Below are 26,315 nucleotides of genomic sequence, written 5' to 3' on the forward strand. Positions count from 1 at the left end.
GAACTCAGATAATGAAGGATCAGACAAGGGAAACTCAGGGCTTGAAAGAGATGGCTTAGGTTTCTAATTCTCCTTCGAAGTTGAAGGTATCGAAGAAGAAACATCACACTCAGCCTTCTACTTTCTACGACTACTGGACTTCTCCCTTAGGGAGGGTGACCACTCCCTGCACACTTCACAAGGGGAATCCATAAAACACCCTTTGTCTTATGCATAACTGACAAATCGATACAGCTCATAAAGGTGCCGTAAGGGTGACTTTCTACACCAGGGCACATGCGCATTGTTACTTACTTTACACTCATACCAGGATAAGAAAAACCAAAAACACAAAGCACTGAAAATGGTTAACGTCAGTAACAGACGTCTGTACATGACGGCGACCGGAAGCAGAGTGAAATATCAGCCACGTGCAACGTTCCAGCCCTCATAGAGGGTCAGTGATACAACCATACCCAGTTGCCAGAACCTCGATAACTCTTCAACTGGTCTTAACAAGCTTTGTCAGAACTAACCCATTAAATGATAAAGGTTTGTATAGCTAGAAAAAAATACAAATTATTTAAAGAATTCGTAATTATTCTTTTTTTAAGGTGGTTGTAAATTATTTTAAGGATTTCTAGTTAGCAAAATGTTTGAAATGCACATAAATTTAAATTGACGGAGAAGAGGGTCATAATGACCTGAAGTAAATATATTGTACAGTATTTTGTTATGAGTATTATACTAATGCTTTTATTATATACTTTTGGTAAAAGATGATTAATTTGTTTTTTCATCCCCCTAGTTACAAAGAAGGAGTTTGTCTTTGTTACTGATTCAGAGGATGAAACAGAAGTTGTCAAGTCTGATCAAGAAAATATTCCAGTAAAGAAGAATGATCAGTCGCCACAGAAAGTAAGCAGTACTAAATCTCCTCAGAAGAAATCTGTCAAGTCTCCTACTAAGAAGAATTCAGCTAAGTCTCCATCGAAGAAGCATTCAAAAGATTTAACAAAGACCAAACAGTCAAGTATAACAAGTTTCTTTACTAAAAAATGAGTTACCCAATTTAAATATCCAGGCCAACTTTGTCATAGTTAATTATCAAATCTATTTCTTAAACATAGATGTGACACTTTTATCGCTCAGGGCAAGGTCTAGCGTAGTTCAGTTGTTCAAGAACAGATTAATGTTTGAGGAAAAAATATAGAAAAAATATTTGATATAGAAGATTTCCAGGATTTTATATTAAGTATTTATTAACAGCAATTTATTTGGAGGTAAGCCTTTCTAAATAAAATTCACCATTACTGTAGATCATTACTCAACAGTTGAAAATCAATTTGCTCGTAATCAGTGTAAATTATATTTACCTGTTAAAACGGCATAGCTAGAGATTAGAATAGACTAACCTTTTGAAGTGAATTCAGTAATTGGTCCAATTCCCTAGGCATACGATTGCATTTTCCTCAACTGTCAAATTTATAGCAAGAATTCTTCATGCAAGCATCCGTTATTAGGACCATAAATGTTGTAATTTAATTTTTAAAATTTTGAATTATTTTTTAATGTTGAAATTTAATTTTTACTCTATGATGGGTAGTGGAAGAGATTTATTGTTTAAAAATGTCTTGCTGGACAAATATATTGTGCATTTTTGCTATTTTATTTAATTTCTACACAATTTTGATAACATAAAAAGGGAACAGATGATAAGAAAAGTACATACATACATACATATACCATGGCACTTCCCCCAATTTTGGGGGGTAGCCGACTTCAACAAAGAAACAAAAACAAAAAGGGGACCTCTACTCTCTACGTTCCTCCACATAAGAAAAGTACGGAAGAAAATATAACTGGGGTTAAAGGGCTTCTGCAAAGGCCCTTTGATATTACTTATAGTTAACTGTTTAAGGCTTAAATTGAATGGAATAAACTTTTAGGGGGTTTGTGCCATCTAGCTGGATAGTTAACTCTGTGCTTTAGTTAAAACTTTTTTTTTCTAATTATTACATATTAGAAAATGTCCATGGTATGTGTAGTAAGGATTGATTTTGATTATCAAGTAATGCAGCTATTGTATAAAATGAGAATATAGCATAACTTAACCCTTTTACCCCCAGGCTATCTTTTTTTTTTCAAGCACATTTTGCAGTATATTATTTTAAATTGCTCTAACAGCCTTAATTTTCGTCATAGAGACATCAGGTTGGTCTCATTCTCTTGGAAAATGCCTGAAGTTTCTCAAAAAAAAATATGAAAAAAAAAGTAAATAGCAGTTTTTTGCAAGGACGTACCGGTATGTCCATGGGGGTAAAGGGATGAGTTTTGTGAAACGTACCAGTACGTCCTTTGGGGGTAAAAGGGTTAATATCCATCACTAACTACCCCTCTATCTTTTTGCTTACCACAGCTCCAATCTGTAGTTCTAGATCTCTGTCCCTTATCAAGTTTTGTAAATACAGTGCATTAAGTTTACAGACCTATTACTAACCCCTGGTGGAATTAAGTGCAGAGCAGTAAATTTCATGTTTTTGACCTGCATAATTCTAGTTATTAGATTTGAATACATATGGAAGATGATTATAAAGAAATTGTTTGGCTACTCAAAGAGGTAATGTAAAAAAAAATCTGAAATCAATATACTTTGGGGTTATATAAGACAGCATTTAATGTGACACTTCAAATTTCGAAAGCAAAAATATGTATTTTAAATTTATCATTTTTTTCATTTAGTTTCCTTAGACATACCTCACAATAAGCAAGATGCCCAATGAACAAAGCCATTTATAATACTAAATGCATGGGTACTTAAGAAACCAAACATAAAAATCTACATGAAGAGGTTTACTAATAAAATCCGGAAAGTTATGCCAAATTTACTCCGTGATTTGCTAACATAAAACGACTTGATAAATAGATAAATTTAGTCATTAGTCCCAACAATTTTTGTTCACTTATTCTAGATAGTATTTGAATAGCACTATGTTTTGCAATTTTTGTGATAAATTTTGTGTAGAGTACTAAAAAATGGACTCCATCTCAACTTGTTTAGTAACATTTTGCACACAAAACAATATTCCATAAAAGAATTATCCCAAGAATGGAAACCAATCTTGACCCTTGTGCTTAACCAAGAGTAATAACATCTAAAGGAAACAAATGTTTAGTAATGGGAAATTATTACAAAGGATCATTTTAAAGAAACTTGTGGCTAATATTACAAAATTAGTTTTTTTATCATTTAGGTTTCATACATAACTTTCCTTTTTTTTTTACATTACAAACCTATTGGGATTTTTTATTACTCATACTGTCCTATTCCAAATTATCATTGCCAGTTACATTATTCATTTATAAATTTAAATATATGCATGTATATAGTTCCTTCATTTATAAGGACAAGATGGTATTGAAAATCCTAAATAATGTGACAAAATATGCAACTGAACACTTGATTATATTCACCATTTACAGTGAAAATAGTAGTCCATGAAGCACTGTATTTCTTACAGTCCTGTATAAAAATGAAGTTGAGAAGATACATGAAAAATTAGGACAAAGATCCATGCTGTTTGAATTGGCATTACAGCTCTGGTAATTACATCTGTAGGTTGATTTTTAACGTCTGTGCCATATTGCTCAACGCTAGGGCTGTGGAAGTCAGTCAATGGTGAAACGCTAACATGGGAAAACCCTGAAGTGCATTATTTTGGTCTGCCATGGTACTTCCGGACAAGCACTGGTAATAACCTCCGTGGAGATCCTGGAGGATCTTCAGTGGTGGAAGAACATAGGTCACTTGAGTACCCATGGTTCCTATCTACTCGATGATTTCAATGTTTGAAAAAATATTTGGTCACAGCTAGGGAGTGCATCTCCTAGATCAATATGTAATCTGCACTTGGTCAGTACCAGATGGAATAAAAGAAATCAACATCTTTAAGTTTAAGGCTGTCTTCTTGAATCTGGATGATACAAGTCTGAATGACTATGTCAGGTGGAAGAGGGCACCTTCATGAGGGCAAAGACAAACAGCTTAGAAGTGGTCTTAAGGAGGCATAAATTATAGCAGACGAGTTTCATTCTGTGGGGTATGCCATTCGTGAATACGTTTACCATGAGCCTGAATCACATGCGATTCACCTGTTCAATATAAGCAGGTGTAGCAGCATGAAACCAAGACATGTGATACATTTCTGAGGGCACCTAGATGCATTCCTGCCCTTTCTCATTATCAGGTGGACACTAACCATGCTCGAGACACAGCCACAGAAGATAACACTGTTGCTCACTTTAGGCGACAAGAATGGTTTGCAAACCTGATGATGCTAATAGACAACCCCAGGAGTCTCTCAACTCTCTAGCAGCCACATTTTATGATGTTCCATTAAATCCTTGGATGTAGCCATTTCTCATACTGACCTTAAACCAACAGCCTATATCAGTATGAAGCGAGTCCATAGAGTGATTGGTGCAGTGATAAGGGAATTGAAATCAACCAAACTCCAGTAGATTTTCTGGTATTACTTGGCCATAAAAAGCAGATGTCAGTCTGCAATTAATGGTTAAATCTTGCCAATATTAGAATTTAAGTTCTTAATTTCTAATTCTAGCATTACCTCTTCGACATTGGTCAGATGCATTGTCATGCGAAGTTTCTCATACTAGAAGTTGGTCTGTGCATTTGTCCTTTGCTCCAATTATGACGATGGATTAATTGCATATTAGCCAAATATATACAATTAAATGCATTGCTGTCCCTACCTTATCAGTCCAAGTTATGAGAAAATTTTCTACTCTATCCTGTGAGGTCCATTCGTCACTACCAGAGATGGACTGAATATTTTGGAAACAACTTTAGTCCTCGTTTTTCCTACCATTCTATTCTTTAAGAAAATGAAAATTTAGCCAAAAAAATGATTTTTTTTGTCCTTAAACAAAGAACCTGAGATAGGCAAGAGTGAGTTCAAGAGAGCAGACCCTTCCCTATTATTTTGCTTTTAAATATAACATAGATATGGAGTTTTTATGATAAAATGTTATTTTTATTAATAAAATAAATTTTTGAATATACTTACCCGGTGATCATATAAGCTGCAACTCTGTTGCTCGACAGAAAAACCTACGGTCAAAATACGCCAGCGATCGCTATGCAGGTGGGGGTGTACATCAACAGCGCCATCTGTCGAGCAGGTACTTAGTACTCCAAGTAAACAAAGAACCAATTTTCTCCTCGGTCCACTGGGTCTCTATTGGGGAGGAAGGGAGGGTCCTTTAATATATGATCACCGGGTAAGTATATTCAAAAATTTATTTTATTAATAAAAATAACATTTTCCAATATTAAACTTAGCCGGTGATCATATAAGCTGATTCACACCCAGGGGGGTGGGTAGAGACCAGCATTACATGTTTACATTATTATGAGCTAAGTATTTTGTATTTCATTTTAGCAGTTATTCAAAATAACAAACATAAAATAAATAAGTACCTGGTAAGGAAGTCGACTTGAACAATTACTCTGCCTTTTTAAGTACGTCTTCCTTACGGAGCCTCGCGATCCTCTTAGGATGCTGAGCGACCCCTAGGATCTGAAGTATCAAGGGTTGCAACCCATACAACAGGACCTCATCAAAACCTCTAATCTAGGCGCTTCTCAAGAAATGACTTTGACCACCCGCCAAATCAAGTAGGATGCGAAAGGCTTCTTAGCCTTCCGGACAACCCAAAAACAATAATAAAACATTTCAAGAGAAAGATTAAAAAGGTTATGGAATTAGGGAATTGTAGTGGTTGAGCCCTCACCCACTACTGCACTCGTTGCTACGAATGGTCCCAGAGTGTAGCAGTTCTCGTAAAGAGACTGGACATTCTTAAGATAAAAAGACGCGAACACTGATTTGCTTTTCCAATAGGTTGCGTCGATTATACTTTGCAGAGATCTATTTTGTTTAAAGGCCACGGAAGTTGCGACAGCTCTAACTTCGTGTGTCCTTACCTTCAGCAAAGCTTGGTCTTCCTCATTCAGATGGGAATGAGCTTCTCGTATTAACAGTCGGATAAAATAGGATAAAGCATTCTTTGACATGGGCAAAGATGGATTCTTAACTGAACACCATAAAGCTTCAGACGGGCCTCGTAAAGGTTTTTAAATAGAACTTAAGAGCTCTTACAGGACATAAGACTCTTTCTAGTTCATTTCCAACCATACGATAAGTTTGGAATATCGAACGATATTGGTCAAGGCTGAGAAGGCAGCTCGTGTTTGGCTAGAAAACCAAGTTGTAGAACATGTAGCCGTTTCGGATGAGAATCCGATGTTCTTGCTGAAGGCATGAATCTCACTGACTCTTTTAGCTGTGGCTAAGCATATCAGGAAAAGAGTCTTTAAGGTGAGATCTTTCAGGGAGGCTGATTGTAGCGGTTCGAACCTGTCTGACATAAGGAATCTTAGTACCACGTCTAAATTCCAACCAGGTGTAACCAAACGACGCTCCTTCGTGGTCTCAAAAGACTTAAGGAGGTCCTGTAGATCTTTATTGTTGGAAAGATCTAAGCCTCTGTGACGGAAGACTGATGCCAACATGCTTCTGTAACCCTTGATAGTGGGAGCTGAAAGAGATCGTTCTTTCCTCAGATATAAGAGAAAGTCAGCTATTTGAGTTACAGAGGTACTGGTCGAGGATACGGATACTGACTTGCACCAGTTTCGGAAGATTTCCCACTTCGATTGGTAGACTAAGGGTGGATGTTCTCCTTGCTCTAGCAATCGCTCTGGCTGCCTCCTTCGAAAAGCCTCTAGCTCTCGAGAGTCTTTCGATAGTCTGAAGGCAGTCAGACGAAGAGCGTGGAGGTCTTGGTGTACCTTCTTTATGCGTGGCTGACGTAGAAGGTCCACCCTTAGGGGAAGTGTTCTGGGAACGTCTACTAGCCATCGAAGTACCTCGGTGAGCCATTCTCTCGCGGGCCAGAGGGAAGCAACTAGAGTCAACCTTGTCCCTTCGTGAGAGGCGAACTTCTGCAGTACCTTGTTGACAATCTTGAATGGAGGGAATGCATATAGATCTAGATGTGACCAATCTAGTAGAAAGGCATCTATATGAACTGCTGCTGGGTCCGGGATTGGTGAGCAAAATATTGGGAGCCTCTTGGTCATCGAGGTTGCGAAGAGATCTATGGTTGGCTGGCCCCAGGTGGCCCAAAGTCTCTTGCATACATCCTTGTGGAGGGTCCATTCTGTTGGAATTATTTGTCCCTTCCGAATGAGACAATCTGCCATGACATTCAAGTTGCCTTGGATGAACCTCGTTACTAGTGATATGTCTAGACCTTTTGACCAGGTGAGGAGGTCCCTTGCGATCTCGTACAATGTCAGAGAGTAGGTCCCTCCTTGCTTGGAGATGTACGCCAAAGCCGTGGTGTTGTCCGAGTTCACCTCCACCACTTTGCCTTGAAGGAGAGACCTGAAGCTTTTCCAGGTCAGACGTACTGCCAGTAGCTCCTTGCAGTTGAAATGCATTGTCCTTTGACTCGAGTTCCATAATCCCGAGCATTCCCTACCGTCTAATGTCGCACCCCAGCCTACGTCCGATGCGTCCGAGAAGAGAACGTGGTTGGGAGTCTGAACAGTCAGGGGAAGACCCTCTCTAAGGTTGATATAGTCCTTTCACCAAGTCAGACAAGACTTTATCTTTCCGGAAACCGGGATCGAGACCGCTTCTCGCGTCTTGTCCTTTTTCCAGTGAAAAGCTAGATGGTATAGCAGAGGACGGAGGTGTAGTCTTCCTAGTGACACAAATTGATCCACGGATGACAGTGTCCCTACCAGACTCATCCACAGCCTGACTGGGCAGCGTTCCTTCTTCAGCATCTTCTGGATGGATAGCAGGGCTGGGGGCTGATCGTCTTGTTCAGCAACGTCCTCATCAGAGGGTTCCTCATCCGAAACTGATGGGGAAACGGCAACGGAGTGGGCAACGTCTGACTCGCTGAATCCGGTCGCACTGGTGGATGCGTGACGGAGCCGGACGCAATATCATGGCACTGCTGCACAGTCTGTGAACTGTCAACAACCATGGGTGCGCGAGGAAGTACAGCGTCAACCCGAAACTGTCTAGACTGTCTGGGTTGTGCAGTCAACACCCTACCGGGTTGCTGAGGTTGACGCACTGCGTCACAACAAGTCACCTCTGCTGGTTGTTGAACGTCCTGAACGTCAACAACCACCTCCGAGCGTCGCTTAACGTCAACGTGCGACTGGCAACCCACACTGGGTCGCATCGGTGGAGGAACCACCTCAACTGGCAGACGTGAGTAGGTTACCTCAGCGTCAACAGGGGGCACAACCAACCGGTTGGAAGGTTGTTGGCCAGAAGGAGGAACCACCTCAACTGGCAGACGCGAGTAGGTTACCTCAGCGTCAACAGGGCGCACAACCAACCGGTTGGAAGGTTGTTGGCCAGAAGGTTCTTCTCCGCATTTAAGTCCTCTATCAAGGACGCAAGCTTGGACTGCATGTCTTGCAGCAAAGCCCATTTAGGGTCTACGGGAGCAGGTGTGGCAACAGACGGGGTTAGCGACTGAGGCGGAACCATTTACCATCCCTGAAAGCCTTGTTATGTGTGACATAATAGTACAGCAAAACTTCAAAGGCTCGACAAAAGTTGAGAAGTTGACCTGTAAACAACTTGGAGCGTCTCCTGGCTAGGCGCCAGGGCGAGTCTACCAGAATTGAGAAGTCTATCTGGGCAGAGGCATGAACTCCCAAGCCGAGAACTTCTCTCGTGTCCTATCAGACTCTCGCTCTATAAGCCAGTTTAAAAGAAGGGAAATCAAAGGCTGTATCCCTAAAACTCCTCCTGGTGCAAAACCAGTCGCCTAGCCAACGTAACGCTCTCTAGGAGAGCGAGAGAGCACTAGCTTAAAAACAACGGCTTCGAAGTAGCTAGGCCTAGTGTAAGTTCTGACGTTTAGGCGAACGAGGAGCAGCAGTTACAAGATCCGGACGAAGATCCTTAAAAAATCATCATGATTTAATTAAAGTCCATAGGAGGCTAAGCAGCTTAAGGCTCCTCTCCAAATGACAGAGTCCTCAAGGGAATATCAGTAGGAGGGAGAACAGCACTTTCTCATCTACAGGAACCTTGTCCGATAAAAGCTAGGTTATCTCAGCGAGTCTCTCACTGGTGCATTAGTAGCAGACCAGAAGGCAACGTCATGTAACTGCTTGACAGTCTGTGAACTGTCAACAACTGAACTGTCAACCACAACAGGTGCGTGAGGACATACAGCACTGGTGCATTAGAAGCAGACCAGAAGGCAACGTCATGTAACTGCTTGACAGTCTGTGAACTGTCAACCACAACAGGTGCGTGAGGACATACAGTGTTCACTCGAGACTGCTTTGACTGTCTATACTGAGCAGTCAAAACAACTCTAGAATGCGGAGGTTGACGCACCGCGTCAAAACAAAACAACTTAGACTGTTGTTGTACCTCGCGAACGTCAGCGGAAGGTTCCGTGCGTTACTGAACGTCAACATGCGGCTGGCAGGGTACACTGGAACGCATGGGTGGCGGGACTCTCTCAGCTGGAGTGCGGCAGAAGGTTGCCTCAGCGTCCACAGGACGCACAACCGTGTTGGTTGTAGGCTAGAGGTTGGTGCAGTGTCAACCTTCTCCGCACGAAAGTCCCGCATCAATGACGTTAACTGAGACTGTATGGTCTGCAGCAAAGACCACTTAGGGTCTACAGGAGCAGGTGCGGCAACAGACGGTGTGACTGCCTGATGCGGTACCGCTTTGCCTCTCTTAGGAGGTGAGCAGTCGTCGGAAGACTGCAGCGAGTCCGAACTGACCCAGTGGCTACAACTGGGCCGTTGGACTTGCGCGGAAGGGACCGACTTGCGCTTAATAAGCTGCGAGACCTTGGTCCATGGTTTCTTACGAGAAACCTCTTCCGCAGACGAGAAATAAATGGGCTCTCTCGTCTTTGTGTGGGTGGGGCGATCTTGGGTAGATACGCCCGAAACCACGGAGGGAAACGTCTGTTCGTTGATCAAGGCCTGACGAACCCATAAGTCGTTCGACATTACTTCTCCCCTGGGCTTGGGAGCTTGCAAGAGGTCCCGGACTAGGTGAACGACAGGCACGAACAGACGAACCCTCGGACGCAACATTGTAACACTTTGCGCATATCACTTTATCACTTCGATTTTCTGTTTTGCACTTATTTCACTGAAATCGAAACTTTTACTGATTTCTACCTGAAACACGCAATTCTACCCTTCATTAAAAGGTAGTAATTGCGAAAACAGTCGTATAATGCAGCTCATTAATGCTAGCAAAAAACAGAAAACATATATAAAGATAAAGAATTCAGTGGCTGGGAAAGAGACTAAACACTAGTTCAAATAAACTACGTTTACCATCTCTCACCGCACATAGCCTGGGGACAAGAATAAAACCCTAGAAACGTTTTACCTTCTTCCCCGTACAGCGACTAGGGAGGAGAGTAACACGAGAACAACGTTACCCGCTTGAACGGAACGTTTTCTCTCCTCTCTCCCTCCGTCTCTATCTCTCTCTCTCTCTTTCTCTCTTGATTTCGCACCTAAGGGAAGAGCCCAATTATATATCGTCAAAAAAACATGTTATTTGACTAAAGGAAAAAACTGAAAGGTTTTCCAAATAAAAAGTTCCTTTAATTTAGAATTTAAAACATTTAAGCTAAGAAAGAATGAACGAAACGTCAGAATCGATTTACTCTTACTGCAAAGTGAAACCGTGATACACTCTCTCTCTATCGTAACGATAGAGCGCATGTTGAACGTCCTGAACGTCAACAACTGCGTAGTCTAAAAAACTAAACGTTAGTTCATCTTTGAAAACAGTACGAAGACTATCAAAGAAATTCTTTCATAAAACATTAAATTTAAAAAGTTTTAAATTCTTTAAAGGCTAAATACGATATAACGGGCTCAACGTTGATTAACTTCGGTTCCAAGTTAGGACCGCCTACTATCAGGAAAGGTCGCATATAAACAAAACATAAAAATTTATTTTATATGTTTATAATAAATGGAAAGTTAATCGAAGAGGCCTAATAAAGGCGGAGAGATATAAAATATATAGATCTATAACGTGTTAAGCAAAATTACTAAAAACCTAAACACACTTCCGTCTAAGGGAAGGGTCGGCCATTTAAAAGTGAAAGAGAGTCCATACTCTCTTTGTCACCATAATTAAATCTATCCAAAACGAGTTCAAGTTTTGAGATGAAGATAAAACTCCTGCATAGCGAAAGCTCAAAACTAGAATAGTGTACTTCACCAAATAGTTGTGAAAACAAATCCAGTTAGTAACAGCGTATTAGTAGGTCTTGCCGGTAGCCCGACAGAGAGAAAATTGGTTCTTTGTTTACTTGGAGTACTAAGTACCTGCTCGACAGATGGCGCTGTTGATGTACACCCCCACCTGCATAGCGATCGCTGGCGTATTTTGACCGTAGGTTTTTCTGTCGAGCAACAGAGTTGCAGCTTATATGATCACCGGCTAAGTTTAATATTGGAAAACAAAGTTTTATGAATACTTACCTGGCAGTTATATATACATAGCTAATAATCTCTATTTCGGCAGAATTTTTCTAAACGAGGCAACCGCCTGGTGGTGGTTGGGTGGTAACACCCGTTAAAGGGTGGTAGGAGGAATCATTCCCGTTTTCTGTTCTTCAGTTCATCTATGCCCGACCTGTCTCCTGAGGGGAGGTGGGTGGGCCTTCGAATGTATATATAACTGCCAGGTAAGTATTCATAAAACTTTGTTTTATCATAAAAACTCCATTTTTATGAATAGAACTTACCTGGCAGTTATATATACATAGCTGATTAACACACAGACACCTTACTGGTAGCAAAATTTTATCGGGAGTAAAGTAATCTACAGGGGAGTCTTCAGCTACTTCTCTTATTACTGAATCTTCATCCTAGATTCAAGTTTCAAGCAACATATCTAACGGGGTTTCATACAAGCAATTATTTCACGCAAAAGTGGTAAGATTGCACTCGAACATATGGGAACTTAACAATATAAAAAAAAAAAATAATAATTTTACTCTACAAGTTTTTCTGGTATTTAGTAGCTCTTGTAATTATAAGAGCCTGGGTCTCTGACTCTCAGTCCCACAGTGCTCAACTAGATCCTTCTGTTACTTACCGCCAGGCTGGGACACTCGACTTTCCAACTTAATATCTAATTACGGTAGCTAAAAATTATGGGATTGTGATGACAAACAGTTGTGATTCTGTAAAGCTAGGAATTTCATATTTGACCTACTTACCAATTTCCAGGCTCCCAGACCCTTGACTTTAGCTGTTTTGCATTTGCATAACACAACATAAAAGCCTGTCGGTTCCTACTGATGAATCCAGGTAGTGCATATGTGAATAATTTGGGAGAGATTCAGCTGCAAACTTAGGAATAAAAGAATGATTTGTTTATGAAATTACTACTTTATTCTTGTAAACTCAGCATTTAGACTTACTGTGATTCAACCAAAGGACATTCTTCCTCTCCATTCCCCCTATGTAGGTATGCTGAAAAAATTCTTATACTTTGGTTCAAGCTTGAGGAAGGTACATAATGCTTGCTTTAGGAATATTGTACAGTATATCACAGCAAACGACTCAAAATGTGATCAATGCATACAGCTGCTTCAAACCTACAACTGCTTTAACAAACATATGGGGAATGAATACATACAGCTGCTTTAAACCTACAACTGCTTCAACAAACATATGGGGAATAACACCTTACATCCTATCATAAATTTCAACTAAAGAAGTCTAGAACAGTATATGTAAATGAAATGAAAAGATACAGGAACTGATAATATTCAATATAGTACAGGCAATAACACCTTAGAGCCTAATGTCATCATGAAGTAAAGAAGAATGTACAGAACTGAAACAATACTCTGGAAAGAACGCTACTAATTGGATCAGTCTATGGTACAAGAACGAGAGGAAGGCCTAAAACTAGAATAAGTGGCAATATCAAGGAGATGTGCGGGCTAACGATGGTGGAGTTGGAAAGGAACGCTCAAGACCGGAATGAATGGAGAAGTTTTGTGCAGAGGGCCACGGCCGTTCGACATCGAACACCCCGTAATTGATGATGATGAATCAAATGATCCAAGTTTTTTAAAATATGAAACAAGAGTATAATCACTCTTCAGTTAAGTTCCAAGTAAATTTTAATTTTTCCAAAATACAGTACTGCAATCCAAAACTCCTCTATAATATCAAAGCTAATAGTAAAATAATTATAACAAAATAATCCTCTATAAAGATAACCAACCATTCTAACATGAGATCTAGAACGGATTCAGCAAATATATAATATTCTTTTCTTTTCCTGATCCTTTTTAAGTCCTTGTCATAGCTATAACAATGAAAGGTACCAGCTTGGTCTTTACCAATTCTGTCAAACATCAATGGAACATTATTCCTACCAATTTTGCCTGAAACATCTAGTTTGTATTCCTCAGTTACATCAACCATGTTCACAGCCTGTTCCTTCAGCATGCTCCAAGTGGACTTGCTCAACTCTATTGTTTTATTCTGTAAATTAGTATATAACCATACTGCCTCCTCCTGCACTTCCATAAAACAGTTTAATTTGAAATAAATAGCACCCCTTGACCTTGTATGGCTCACCTCCACACGGTTCCTTGTCAGTTTCTCCATATTCTCTGCAATTAAAATCTGTCCCTCTTTTGTTGTGTAAGGGATGTTTTCTTTACTTGAACTTGGGGGTCCTTCTGGGTCAGGGCAAAGCTCCTCAGAATTGCAAGGTGAATAGAAATAAAAATCTTCAAGGTAATGCAGCTTTTTTGCAAGAGCAGAATCAACTTTTTTTAACTGCATCGCCCTCACATGGATACTGAATGAAAACGCACTAAATGATGGGTGAAACATTTCCAATGGCTCAGAATCATTGTGCACTAAATAAGAAGTGTAATACTCACCTCGATATCCTGGCTCTCCTCTACATATGCCTTCACATATCCCTTTTGACACTAAGTGTGTTTCAAAATGAGTGTCACTGAAAAAACTATTTCCTTCTGCTTGAATCTCTCTATTTAAGTTATCAACAGATTCTTTATATTGCTTTAACTCTAGAAAACCCCCTTCTGTGACATGCTGATGACCAGATATCACATCCAATATATATGTCATCCTTCCAATTTTTATATCAATAGAGAAATTATGATGGCAAGAAAACAAACCAGTGTCTTTCTCATCAAATTCAGTGATGACAAATGCATCGTCCTTCCTTTGAACTGTCTTATATAATTTGTCTGGCTGTCCAGAAATTGCTTCTTGGGTTGAAATGTTAAAAAGTCGTCTATGATATTGAATTCTTGAACTTTTCCCAGGCTCATCCCAGTCAATGCTCCAAGAGAAATCTGCTTTGAACCAGTGCTTCTCTTGCCTCACATAAGCACCACAATAAATACAGGGCAACACGACAGTGGAGCCTTTTGGCACTGCCACACTGACGTAAATATTATGGGATATCAACCATGATCCAAGGGAAAGGCAGGACTCTCTATTCTTCCACATATTATCCCTTGCTGTTACCAGGTCCAAGAACTGATGTTTCCAGTGGGATTCTGCAAAAACTTCAGGTATACTAATATGACTTTCAGGTCTATAATCATTAGCTTTACTAAAAGGGTTTACAGGTCTGGCAACAGTCTTGCTGATGGACCATAGGCAACAGGTTATCATGAAACTAAGAGCAAGGTCACCAATCATATTGCTTGATGTGTTCTGCAAAAATACAAAATATTGTCAATTTTTCCTAACAGTGGGATGGCTTCACAGAAAAGAAGCAAACTGGCCAATGCCACATTCATTTATTATCTGTTGGTAGAAAATGGGGATAAAAACTAGAAAACAGTTACTTCATGTACCTATACGGAATTATTATGACCCTTATTCATAAATTCAGAAGAATTCTCACTATTCATTCATATCTCATTCCACATTGAACCACTTGCCTCTATCTTCCCTGCAATTTTCTGCTTCCTCCTATTCCATTATATCTTCCACTACAGTACATCTATATCAAATTTTCTAACAATGTCTTTCTTACTTTATACCAACACTTGCATTATGTTCTCTTTACGCCAATTCATTGTCTTCCAATCTCTCCACGAAAAAAGATTAATCGATCATTTTGTTTATACCAGCCTTCTCAGCACTTTCAAGGTTTAAAGCCACTCATGAATGGCAGAGGCAAAGGAGAGTGACAATGCCATATCAAGCAGGACAATGCCCTAGAGACTGACCATATTATAAATGATCAGCACCCATGCCTCTTTCCACCAAAGCTAGGACCAAGGAGGGCCAAGCAATGGCTGCTGATGACTCAGCAGATACAGTAGGCTCCCCCAAAATCCCAAACTTAGTACACAAGGACATTACCACTTAGGTCACAACTTATTTCACCATTTCTCAATTTACAAATACTATACTGTACTGTGAAAATAATTTTCCCTCAGTAGCTAAGTACTTTTCATTCAATTCACTGAGGAGTAATTCACTAGGCAATGGACTTATGTTGACTAGCCTATACAGTATTCCTACACAGTGTATCTTACCTCTTCTTTAATCGTGCCATATACTTACACAAATATCCGAAATTTTTAAAGTAATTTGTATTTTTCCAGTGCAGCTGGAACTTGACTGTTAAAATTTATAACGAGATGTTGGTAGTTACTAGTAGGTGGTGGGGAAATTTCGACCCCGTCCAGCACTCTGAGTGGCCACTTTGACTCAATACCTAAGAATTATGGGATGGTTAAGACAGGAAGTATAACTTAAAGGACTCAGGATTATATAATTTTGAAAAATACCAATTACTTTAAAAATTTGTGATTTGTTCCTACACTGATACATTTCCCCATACTTTAATAGGAGACTTATCCTTAGAAGGGAGAAGTCCCTATAACCAACTGGCAGGTTCACTTTTAATGGGAACATTAAAACACTTTGGTCTTGTGTAGGAGCCAAAGTGGTGCCTCCTGTCAACGTCTTAATAATCTGAACATAAAGATGAGGCAGGTGTGAGGCTAGGTTACAACCATGGACAGGTCAAGGGAAGAACCTATACCCACAACAAGGATATGTTGTTTAAATGTGTGGGTTGTATGAGAATATGGGAGCATACAATTGTCCATCCTACCCAACGTTTGAGAGGGTGGGGGAGATACTTATAACAAAGCTTATTGCTAAGAAAAGTTGCTCAGTCGTGTAGCTCACCTACATCCATCGTCAGGTCAAGCGAGTAATGGAGTGACTGCTGCACCCCAAGGAAGGGGAAGAAATTAGATGTAAAAGGGAAGAAAATCTTACCTCTCTTTCTGGACTTTCATCACAACAGCTATTTTAGATGAAATACTTCTTGCTCTGTGGGGGGGGGGAACAACTAAGTTTGCTACATGATCTGCTAAGCCCTAAGCACCAGTTCAAGAATACAGGTATCCAGCAACTTATGGTTACTCACGTAGGTAATGGGCATTACAGGTCGTACATTGCTAACAGATTATCTTAGCGAAAAGTGCCTCTGATAGGTACTTCCTCTTAGCGGGGGTATATCTGATATTCTGGCTTCATGTGATCAAATCTGTGGTGGACTTTTCAGTCTCTCTGGGTGAGAGCACACATCAGATTGTTGCACGAAGCCAGAGGGAACAGTTTTTTAAGATCTTTTTCCTTATTCCTTCTGTACTAAAGGAAGATTCGTAATGTTATTCCCCCAGAACAGGAAAGCAAATCATTCTGGTCACTATTAGTTGTCTTTGTTGGTTAGAGATGAATAAGCGATGGACTTGTGGCCACCTGGACTCAGGGTCCTGGCCAGGAACTCCTGAACCAAGGTGATGGAAATCTTCTAATTTTCAGAATGACTAGCAACACCGGAAAAGTTATGCCACTAACAGGTTGCTTTGCCTGGGCTACACCGGGGCTGTAAGTCCATTTTGCTCTTGTTCTCCATCTTTAAATGGTCCTGAGAAGAGGCAAAGCATGCCACTGCACCCGACCCGTGGTCCCACCTGGACGTCGCCTGGAAGCTCATGAGGCTCGCTATGGAAGCACCTTCCATTATGAAACTTGGAAGCCGAGATGATGGTAGGCTCCAGTCTGAGTTTTTCCATCAATATTCCTAAGTTAGGGTTGTATCCACAGCAACATTAAGCCAATGGAATTATCTACTGGTGCATAAAGTCTTTTCTGTCTAGAGAACACTGGTAGCAGAGTTTTGTTAGTACAGCTTTCTTCGAGAGAATTACTTATCCAAGAAACCTGAGCGCCTGCATTCCTGATCCCTTCAAGAACCACTTTAGACCAGGAAGGTTCCAAGGTGGGTCTTGAGACCAGAAGGGGCCCAAGTAAGTGGTAGATGGCGTTCTTGTCCATCTAGACTGGAACCTAGAAATTTACCCTAAGATGTTTGGAACCTAGAAATTTACCCTAAGATGTTCCTTTACCTGATACTAATGACAAGGACCCTAGAGAAGGTTGTTTTAAATCCTGGGTAGCTCCCACTGGAGCAGGCAATGAGTCCTAAGAACAGTAATCAAATCTATGTTTTCAGACTCCTCTCCCAAAATTGGTGTGGGGGAGTCTGAACTATTCATGGGCTGTCAATCGACCCGTTTCCTTCCTTGTTAAAAAGCAGAAACTGTATTATAATGAGGAGGCCACAGCCAAGGAACACTTCTTTAGCAGCCTTGGAGTTACCCTTTGATTTCAATCGAGCCTTGGGAGTTTGGACGAAGACCTGTACTGCTGACAGGTTCACGCATTCACTCTGGGATGACCTGTGAACTGCTTTGTCCTTGGATTGCCTTTCTCAGGTTGGGAAACTACAGTCTTCAAAATTAATCGCAAATGGGAATTTGCTTTTAAACAGGCGAGTTCTTTCTAAAAGGTAACAGCCTATGGCTAGGGGAATAAGCACACTCCAACAGTTGTGTCTTTCCAGTGAGGTCAAGAACCCAGATGAATACTTGCGGCCAGGAAGTGTGCTTGCATGCACGAGCAAGTCGCAACTTCCTTTCAAAGAATTAAAAGCGCTGTGGTGCATGTGTTGAGAATGAGGATCCACCCTAAGAGAGAATTCTTCTTAAGAAGAATGGGTGCACTGTGAGGCAGAGGGAGCACGCGAGAATATGTATCAAACTCACGTGAAAGTTCCTCTTCCTACAAGCAGCTCATGGAATTGAGAAACCACTTCATTTTAAGCAAGCTCTTCTTCAGAAGAATGGGCGTATTCCGGGGTGCACAAGCGCACATAGAGTATAAAATGAGAGCACTTCCTTAGAAGAGTGGGTGGCTCGTACTGGGTCATGCACGGGCTACGATGCATGCGCAATAAAATGCAGGTCCACCTCTAGACTTAGCTCTTCTCCAAAAGCGTAAGTGCACTCTGGGGAGTACAAGTGCAGTCATGAGCAACAATCTTATGCAAGTGTTCTTCATCTGAAAACTGGATGTGATCTGTGGCGCAAGCACACGATAATGAAGATTAACCTCATCGGAGGACTCTTCTACAGAAGAGTTAGTACGATCAGTGGCACACATGCGAAAGTCTACTGAAATTTTGTCTTGTCCTTCTTGGAAAGACTCCGGAGATCTAGCCTCAAAATAGGTGGTCACGCTTTGTGTTCTCGACGGGTGACTGTTCCCAGCGGAAACTGGTGGAGCCCTTTTTACTCCTTCGTTGGCACAGGAGAAGTGCTTTCTCTTCACCTTTGGGAGGTGGGTAGAAGCCGGGGAGACTTCTTCTGAAGCAGACAATGAAATGGCCTTGGGAGGGGAAGGGTTACACAAACCCTTCTTCCCTTTCCCAGTCACCATCAACAGATGTCCTTATCAGAGGAGGACAGGGCTAATGAAGATGAGGAGCTGTCATCAACTGCACCCGCAGTAAAGTAGTACGAGTCACTTGGAGTGGTCACGTCAGGCACTGCTTCTGCCTCAACAGAAAAGGCCACACCAACCCTTCAAGCATAAGTCACGACCAAGATGGAAGATCTTGATGTCTGGCAAAACTCAGTCATGGATTGGTTTCTGAGAGTCGAAAGATCTAGATTAAGGAGCAGATCAGCGATTAGGGAGATCTCACTTAATGGTGTCAGCAAAGCAACTTAGGAACATTCCAAGGTATGAAAGGGACGAGGGCAGTTGCTAATGTCCAGATCACCAGCGTTAATGCTCAGTCTCTATGAGCCCGAGTGCTGGTAGTAAGAGCATGAGCTCCTATACCTGATACCAAAAAACTTTCCCAGGCCTTACGTTTTGTTATAGCGATGCTCCTCCCATGAAACCATGCAGAAGAATTGGTCAAAGTCTTGAGGAGAACACTCTCGGTTATTGTCCTTGCTCCTTCTCAGCGATAGGAGCGCTAGGAAGTAACAGGTGAACTGGATGCCTGGTGACTTGGAGGTCATAATCTCTTGAGGCATGAGCGTAAGTTTCGATCACTGTTCCAGATCTATTGGTTACCGATTGTATGATTCCTCATTGCGGGAACCGATCAAAAGATTCCTGATCATGGTAAATCATTGTATAGTTCCTGATTGCAGTAAATACTGTAATCATAAATTTCCCTTAGGAAATTTCGATTGTGGACCAATCGTGGAGAACAAAAGCAAGGCAACCCGTTTGCATGGCACAAGCAAACCCAGCCACAGTTAAAAGTAAGATCTCGTAGCCCATACAAGGGATGCGAACAGTCACAAGTTTCTGTTCAGTGGCCACTTTCCTCTTGGTAAGGGTGGAAGAGACTCTTTACCTATGGTAAGCAGCTCTTCTAGTACACCCCAAAATCAAACCATTATTCACTAGTCCTGGGTAGTGCCATAGCTTCTGTACCATGGTCTTCCACTGTCTTGGGTTAGAATTCTCTTGCTTGGGAGTACACATGGGCATACTATTCTATCTTATTTCTCTTCCTCTTGTTTTGTTAAAATTTTGATAGACTATTTAGGAAATATTTATTTTAATGTTGTTACTGTAATTAAGATACTTTATTTTTCTTGTTTCCTTTCCTCACAGGGCTATTTTGCCTGTTAGAGCTCCTGGGCTTATAGCATCCTCCTTTTCCAACTAGGGTTGTAGCTTAGCTAGTAATAATAATAATAGTAATAATAATAAAAATATTGTGTACTGTAATGATAGAGCATTAAAGAAGCAGAGGCCAGAAGTCACTGAAGAACAAACGTGGAGTGTCACTTAGCACAGCGTTGAACAGCTGTACCCCGTACCAAAACATATTCTCGGGGAAGTGCAGTAAGGAACAAGCACTAATCATTTTCTTCTTCATACAGTATTTAAATCCACAGGTCAATCAAAATGTTTTCCCTCATAACCTAATGCTTACCTACATTCAATATCATCTTTCATTATTAACACTTTCAAACTATTTCACTAACCTCTGCAATTTCTCTCCACTATCCTGCATTAACACTTTATCAAACTTCACTCACTCCATATTTATGTATTTCATTTAATACCCATTTTCTTAAAATAAATATTGACCTACATCTACTGTCCTTTTTCCAACCTCCCACCTCATGTTATCTATGTACACGGACACAGAATTGTAATGGAGACAGCACATATTACATTTTACCTCCTTTTATACAAAGCTAGTCACTTCCCCCTTACACATCCTAACATACTTTTCTAACTCGACTATTTTTTCTTTTACATCTAACATTCTCAGCACACTACATATTGCATAAATATTTACTCCACCATAACATTTTGTAGTTCCATGTATGACATATAAACTAAAGCTTATTTTCTTCACACTCAAATTTATGGTGCAACTTTATCTTTTAAATAAAATACTAAACCATGTACCCTCTTTTACGCGTTACTTCCTCAAAATTGCTCCCTATACCTTCCCCCATTGTAAGTCATTTTATACCTCTATAATGCTGAAAAAAATTATTGCTTTCATTCAACCATTTGAAAGTGTTCTCTCCTTCACAATTATATTGGCCACTGTCCAGTAAATGTTTATTCACCACACGATCTACAAGCTCTTTAATACCCCTCTTGCAGTTGAAAGATTATAGATGTGATAGTTGAAGGAATATGAGGCTTATAGTTTTATAGTTTATATATGAATTTGTTTTTATAACTGTTTCATATAATGGTTAATTACTTCTCTTGTAGCTTATTTCCTTTTCCTCACTGGGCTATTTTCCCTGTTGAAGCCCTTGGGCTTATAGCATCCTGCTTTTCCGAATAGAGTTGTAGCTTACCAAGTAATAATAATAATAATAATAATAATAGACTGAGCACAATATAGCAAAATCTGATAGATGCAACAGTAAAAATAGTGGCAGCTAAGATCATATAATTTTGTTCCTGCATGAGAGGAATTGGTAAACATGCAGATCTAAGGGTAATTTATAATAAGTTTGATGAAAAAGTTCTGTTTAAAAGAAGAATATGGAGGAAAAATGGGTAAGGATTAAAGACAAATAGTAAGGGAATTGTTGTCAGCAAGGAGCATTTGTTAATTCAAGAGGGTAAAAAGAGGGAATTAAGCAATATGGGGGAAGCAAAGTTTTGTGCAGAAATATATAAAATAAGGTGAGAGAGAAGAGGAATTACATAAAAAAACCGGGAAGATGAGGAAGGACATTAAAAAGAATGGGAGGCTGTTAAATTTGTAATTACTCGCAGAGACAAAGGTTAATGAACGACTTTTTTTAATTATGCTTCTAGAAATTACTCTTGAGGGTGTCAGGTGGAAAATGACGGGGCTAAAAACCAAGACATCAGGATTAGATGGAATTAAAAGGAAAAAGCTGCAATTCTGCATTGAAAGTATGACATTAATCAAACAGCATGTGAAGAGTAATTCTCACTTTGCACAAGAGTAAAGGAGATAGATGAACTGCAAGATCAATGAGAGTATTGCATCACTTGGTATAAAATGGAAGGTGTGGGGTAAAAAATTTGATGGAAAATTTATTGTAGATGACAAAATACCTGATGGGGAAGAACTGTCTGTAATGCAAAGAAAATTGCTTATGGATCAAATCTTAGTTTTAATACCTATTTAAAAAAAAGTTATATGTGACTTAGATATATCTTGATAGCAATTGATAGAATTTATGGATGGCGTTTTGAGTGTATGATTTTGGAAACAAGTTTATCAGTGCAATAAAATACATTCATGATGGAAATAAATACAAGACCAAAAAAAAAAATCAAGTGAAAGAAACAAGCCTGGTTTAACATTTAGACCATGATAAATCTTCGTTATGTCCCTGTAACTTTTTAATAAATATTTAAGTATGGAGAATGTAAAGAGATGGGACATGAAGTAAGCATGAAACTGTGGGCACAATATGGGTCATAAATCAAGTGGGGAAGGGGCGATACTGTTGCATGAACCAGTGCTAATTCGGGATAATGAAGAGAAACTGCAAAAAACTAGTTAATAGGAGTAATTGCTACAGAAAAAAAGTGCGAATAAATACAAGCAAGAGTACGGCTGCTATATAAAAAAAGAAGAAGAAGATTGATCTAAGAATGTTATTACTACTAACTTCGTACTTGAACAGAGTAAATATATTTTGTTTGATAGTAAGAAAATAAAAAGAGTTGAATCCCAAAATAAACAAAGCAAGAAGATACCAAAGTTTCTTAAAAAGTTCAAGAGGAAGCTATGCGTCTATTACAGCCAAGAATAGAATTTAAAGAGGGGATTATTGAGCCAGCAGGAATTGAAGGTAGGTGCATATGCTGATTATGAATGAAGAAAAACGTGGAGACTTTATAAATGAATAGCTCAAGTAGTACAAGAAGCATAATAAGTACTGAAAGAATATATGTAACTATATCAAGATGTGTGGTAAAATAATAATTTGGATTGAAGCCTTTCAAAAGGCGAATCTGGTTTTAAGAAGGTTCAATCATGTGGAAAGAATAGGTGGTAGGTTGGGGAAACGATTAAAGTCTGGATGTGTAAGAAGACTTATATGCTTTGACAAACTTAGTCTAGCAGATAGCATCCGATACTCAGAAAATAGTAGAGTGAAATAAGGTACCACTAGCATATGAAAAAAATGAAAAGAGTAGTAGTAAATGCTTAAATAGGGAAAACATCAAATGTTGTGGAGGAAATGTCCCCTAAATCAGGGTGACGGATTGGGTTTAAGGCGACAGACAAGATGTCTTTTCGAATTTTATTCCTGATGCCTGGCGGATGATCTTACTGGAATCAGTATGGACCGACGGGGGCAATTGCCTTAGATAGTAACTGCCCATCAAAAGTATCTGGCAATCCTTTGATGAATTAGCCAATGAATCATCTTCGAGGCCCTTTGCGTCAATAGGCGTAGATGATGATTTTGATGATCAATCTTGTATCACCAACTCGCAATTGTGTTACAATTACTTCTGTCCCTTTACCATTCTGGATTGAGGATTGGCAATTTTTGCCCCTGTTGTGACCATAAGCTAAGTATGCAAAAAAGAAAAAAGGAAAGAGAGAGAGAGAGAGAGAGAGAGAGAGAGAGAGAGAGAGAGAGAGGAGAAGAGAGAGAGAGAGAGAGAGAGAGAGGAGAGAGAGGAGAGGAGAGAGAGGAGAGAGAGAGGGAGAGAGAGAGAGAGAGAGAGAGAGAGAGAGAGAGAGAGGAGAGAGAGAGAGAGGAGAGAGAGAGAGAGAGAGGGAGAGAGAGAGAGAGAGAGAGAGAGAGAGAGAGAGTATAAATTCTTTTAAAAATCTTGAAAAATATACTGGAACAACATTAGTAAGAGTTAATTAAGAGGCTAAATATCGAAGCTTTATAAAGACTTCTAGTAGTAAACCCTGTAAAGATACAAAATTTACGTGAAGTGAAAAGAAAGAAAAAAAATCTTGAACAGTAAATCAAAGATAGGATCTAAGATCAAGAAATAATTGTATGGATTAAAAGAGGATGACTAAAGATGATTAAAAGGGAGAAAGTGAGTACATATGGAAGAAGATTAAAAAGGAGAAAGTGATGCATATGAAAGATGATTAAAAGGGAGAAAGTGATACATATGGAAGGAGATTAAAAAGGAGAAAGTGATACATATGAAAGATTAAAAAGGAGAAAGTGATACATATGAAAGAAGATTAAAAAAGAAGAAAGTGATACATGTGAAAGAAGATTAAAAAGGAGGAAGTGATACATATGAAAGATTAAAAAGGAGAAAGTGATACATATGAGAGATGCTTAAAATGGAGAAAGTGATACATATGGAAGAAGATTAAAAAGGAGAAAGTGATACATATGAAAGATGATTAAAAGAGGGAGAAAGTGATACATATGGAAGGAGATTAAAAAGGAAAGTGATACATATGAAAGAAGATTAAAAAGGAGAAAGTGATACATATGAAAGAAGCTTAAAAAGAAGAAAGTGATACACGTGAAAGAAGATTAAAAAGGAGAAAGTGATACATGTGAAAGATTAAAAGGGAGAAAGTGGATACATATGAAAGGAGATTAAAAAGGAGAAAGTGATACCTATGAAAGATTAAAAAGGAGGGAAAGTGATACATACGAAAGAAGATTAAAAAGGAGAGTGATACATATGAAAGATTAAAAAGGAGAAAGTGATACATATGAAAGAAGATTAAAAAGGAGAAAATGATACATATGAAAGAAGATTAAAAAGGGAGAAAGTGATACATATCAAAGAAAATTAAAAAGGAGGAAGTGATACATATGAAAGAAGATTAAAAAGGAGGAAGTGATACATATTGAAAGAAGATTAAAAGGGAGAAAGTGATACATATGAAAGATTAAAAGGGAGAAGAAGTGATACATATGAAAAGAAGATTAAAAGGGAGAAAGTGATACATATGGCAGCAGATTAAAAAGGAGAAAGTGATACATATGAGGAGAAGATTAAAAGGGAGAGAAAGTGATACATATGGGAAGAAGATTAAAAAGGAGGAAGTGATACATATGAGAAGATTAAAAAGGAGAAAGTGATACATATGAAAGAAGATTAAAAAGGAGAAAGTGATACATATGAAAGAAGATTAAAAAGGAGAGTGATACATATGAAAGAAGATTAAAAATGAGGAGGTGAGGTGATACATATGAAAGAAGATTAAAAAGGGGAGGAAAGTGATACATATGGAAGAAGATTAAATGGGGAGAAAGTGATACATATGAAAGATGATTAAAAAGGAGAAAGTGATACATATGAAAGAAGATTAAAGGGAAGTGATACATATGAAAGAAGATTAAAAAGGAGAGTGATACATATAAAAGAAGATTAAAAGGGAGAAAGTGATACATATGAAATGAGATAAAAAGGGAGAAAGTGATACAAAGGAAAGATTAAAAGGGAGAGAAATGATACGTATGAAAGACCATTAAAAGTGAGAAAGGTATACATATGAAATGATATAAAAAGGGAGAAAGTGATACATAAGAAAGATTAAAAGGGAGAAAATTATATATATGAAAGACCATTAAAAGGGAAAGGGTGATACATATGAAAGAAGATTAACTGAGGCAATTGTGACGATAAAGGCTAAACGTAAAATTAACTATACAAAAAAGTTCTGTGGGTAGATGAAAAGCAGCATACACTTGAAAAAATAAGTAAGTGAACATTAAAAATAATAAAAAAAAAATGTGAGGAGAGAGAGAGAGAGAGAGAGGAGAGAGAGAGAGAGAGAGAGAGAGAGAGAGGAGAGAGAGGAGAGAGAGAGAGAGAGAGAGGAGAGAGAGAGAGAGAGAGATATATATATATATATATATATATATATATATATATATATATATATATATATATATATATATATTTAGGTAACCCAGTAAAAGTAACAAAACAGAAATCAGAATGGTAGTGCAAGCATGGCCAGGTAAAATACATTATAAGTTCCCTCATAGAATCCTAATACGTTCCAATGGTAGTTTCTCAAGATGAAAAGGTTTTCTCTCGTCTTTCATAATTAGCCAAGAAATCCTACCCATTATTCCCCTTGGGCTTACAGCATCCTGCTCTTCCAACTAGGGTTGTAGCTTAGCTAGTATTAATATAATAATAATAATAATAATAATAATAAATAATAATAATAATAATAATAATAATAAAAAAACAACAACAACAACAATAAATAATAATAAATAATAATTCCAACCACATCTAATTTTTAAATTCTTATTTCACATTCTTTTCCATACCTTAGGTTATCCTATCACTCATTTCACCTTTAAACTTTCCTTTCATATACCAGTTGCAG

General features: G+C 39.0%; 2 protein-coding genes across 6 annotated transcripts in view; one reads left to right on the forward strand and one right to left on the reverse strand.

Annotated features, from left to right (window-relative positions):
• The window catches only part of LOC137617252 (DNA polymerase delta subunit 3-like), a 35,833-nt gene extending 34,106 nt beyond the window's left edge, over nucleotides 1-1,727 (forward strand). For all 3 annotated transcript variants that reach the window (XM_068347223.1, XM_068347224.1, XM_068347225.1), the window contains exon 10: nucleotides 788-1,727. In XM_068347223.1, coding sequence (XP_068203324.1) covers nucleotides 788-1,041 — 254 coding nt within the window. In that variant the 3' untranslated portion in view covers nucleotides 1,042-1,727. The remainder of the gene's footprint in view (nucleotides 1-787) is intronic.
• Nucleotides 1,728-12,460: 10,733 nt separating this feature from the next.
• LOC137617254 (uncharacterized) overlaps nucleotides 12,461-26,315 on the reverse strand; it is a 43,264-nt gene continuing 29,409 nt past the window's right edge. For 2 of the 3 annotated variants that reach the window (XM_068347226.1, XM_068347227.1), the window contains exon 3: nucleotides 12,462-14,821. In XM_068347226.1, coding sequence (XP_068203327.1) covers nucleotides 13,280-14,806 — 1,527 coding nt within the window. In that variant the 5' untranslated portion in view covers nucleotides 14,807-14,821 and the 3' untranslated portion in view covers nucleotides 12,462-13,279. Of the gene's footprint in view, nucleotides 14,822-26,315 lie in introns of all 3 variants that reach the window. The other variant, XR_011039596.1, reaches the window with a different exon arrangement.

Source organism: Palaemon carinicauda, chromosome 23 (genome assembly GCF_036898095.1).
Source record: "Palaemon carinicauda isolate YSFRI2023 chromosome 23, ASM3689809v2, whole genome shotgun sequence".
NCBI lineage: Eukaryota > Metazoa > Arthropoda > Malacostraca > Decapoda > Palaemonidae > Palaemon > Palaemon carinicauda.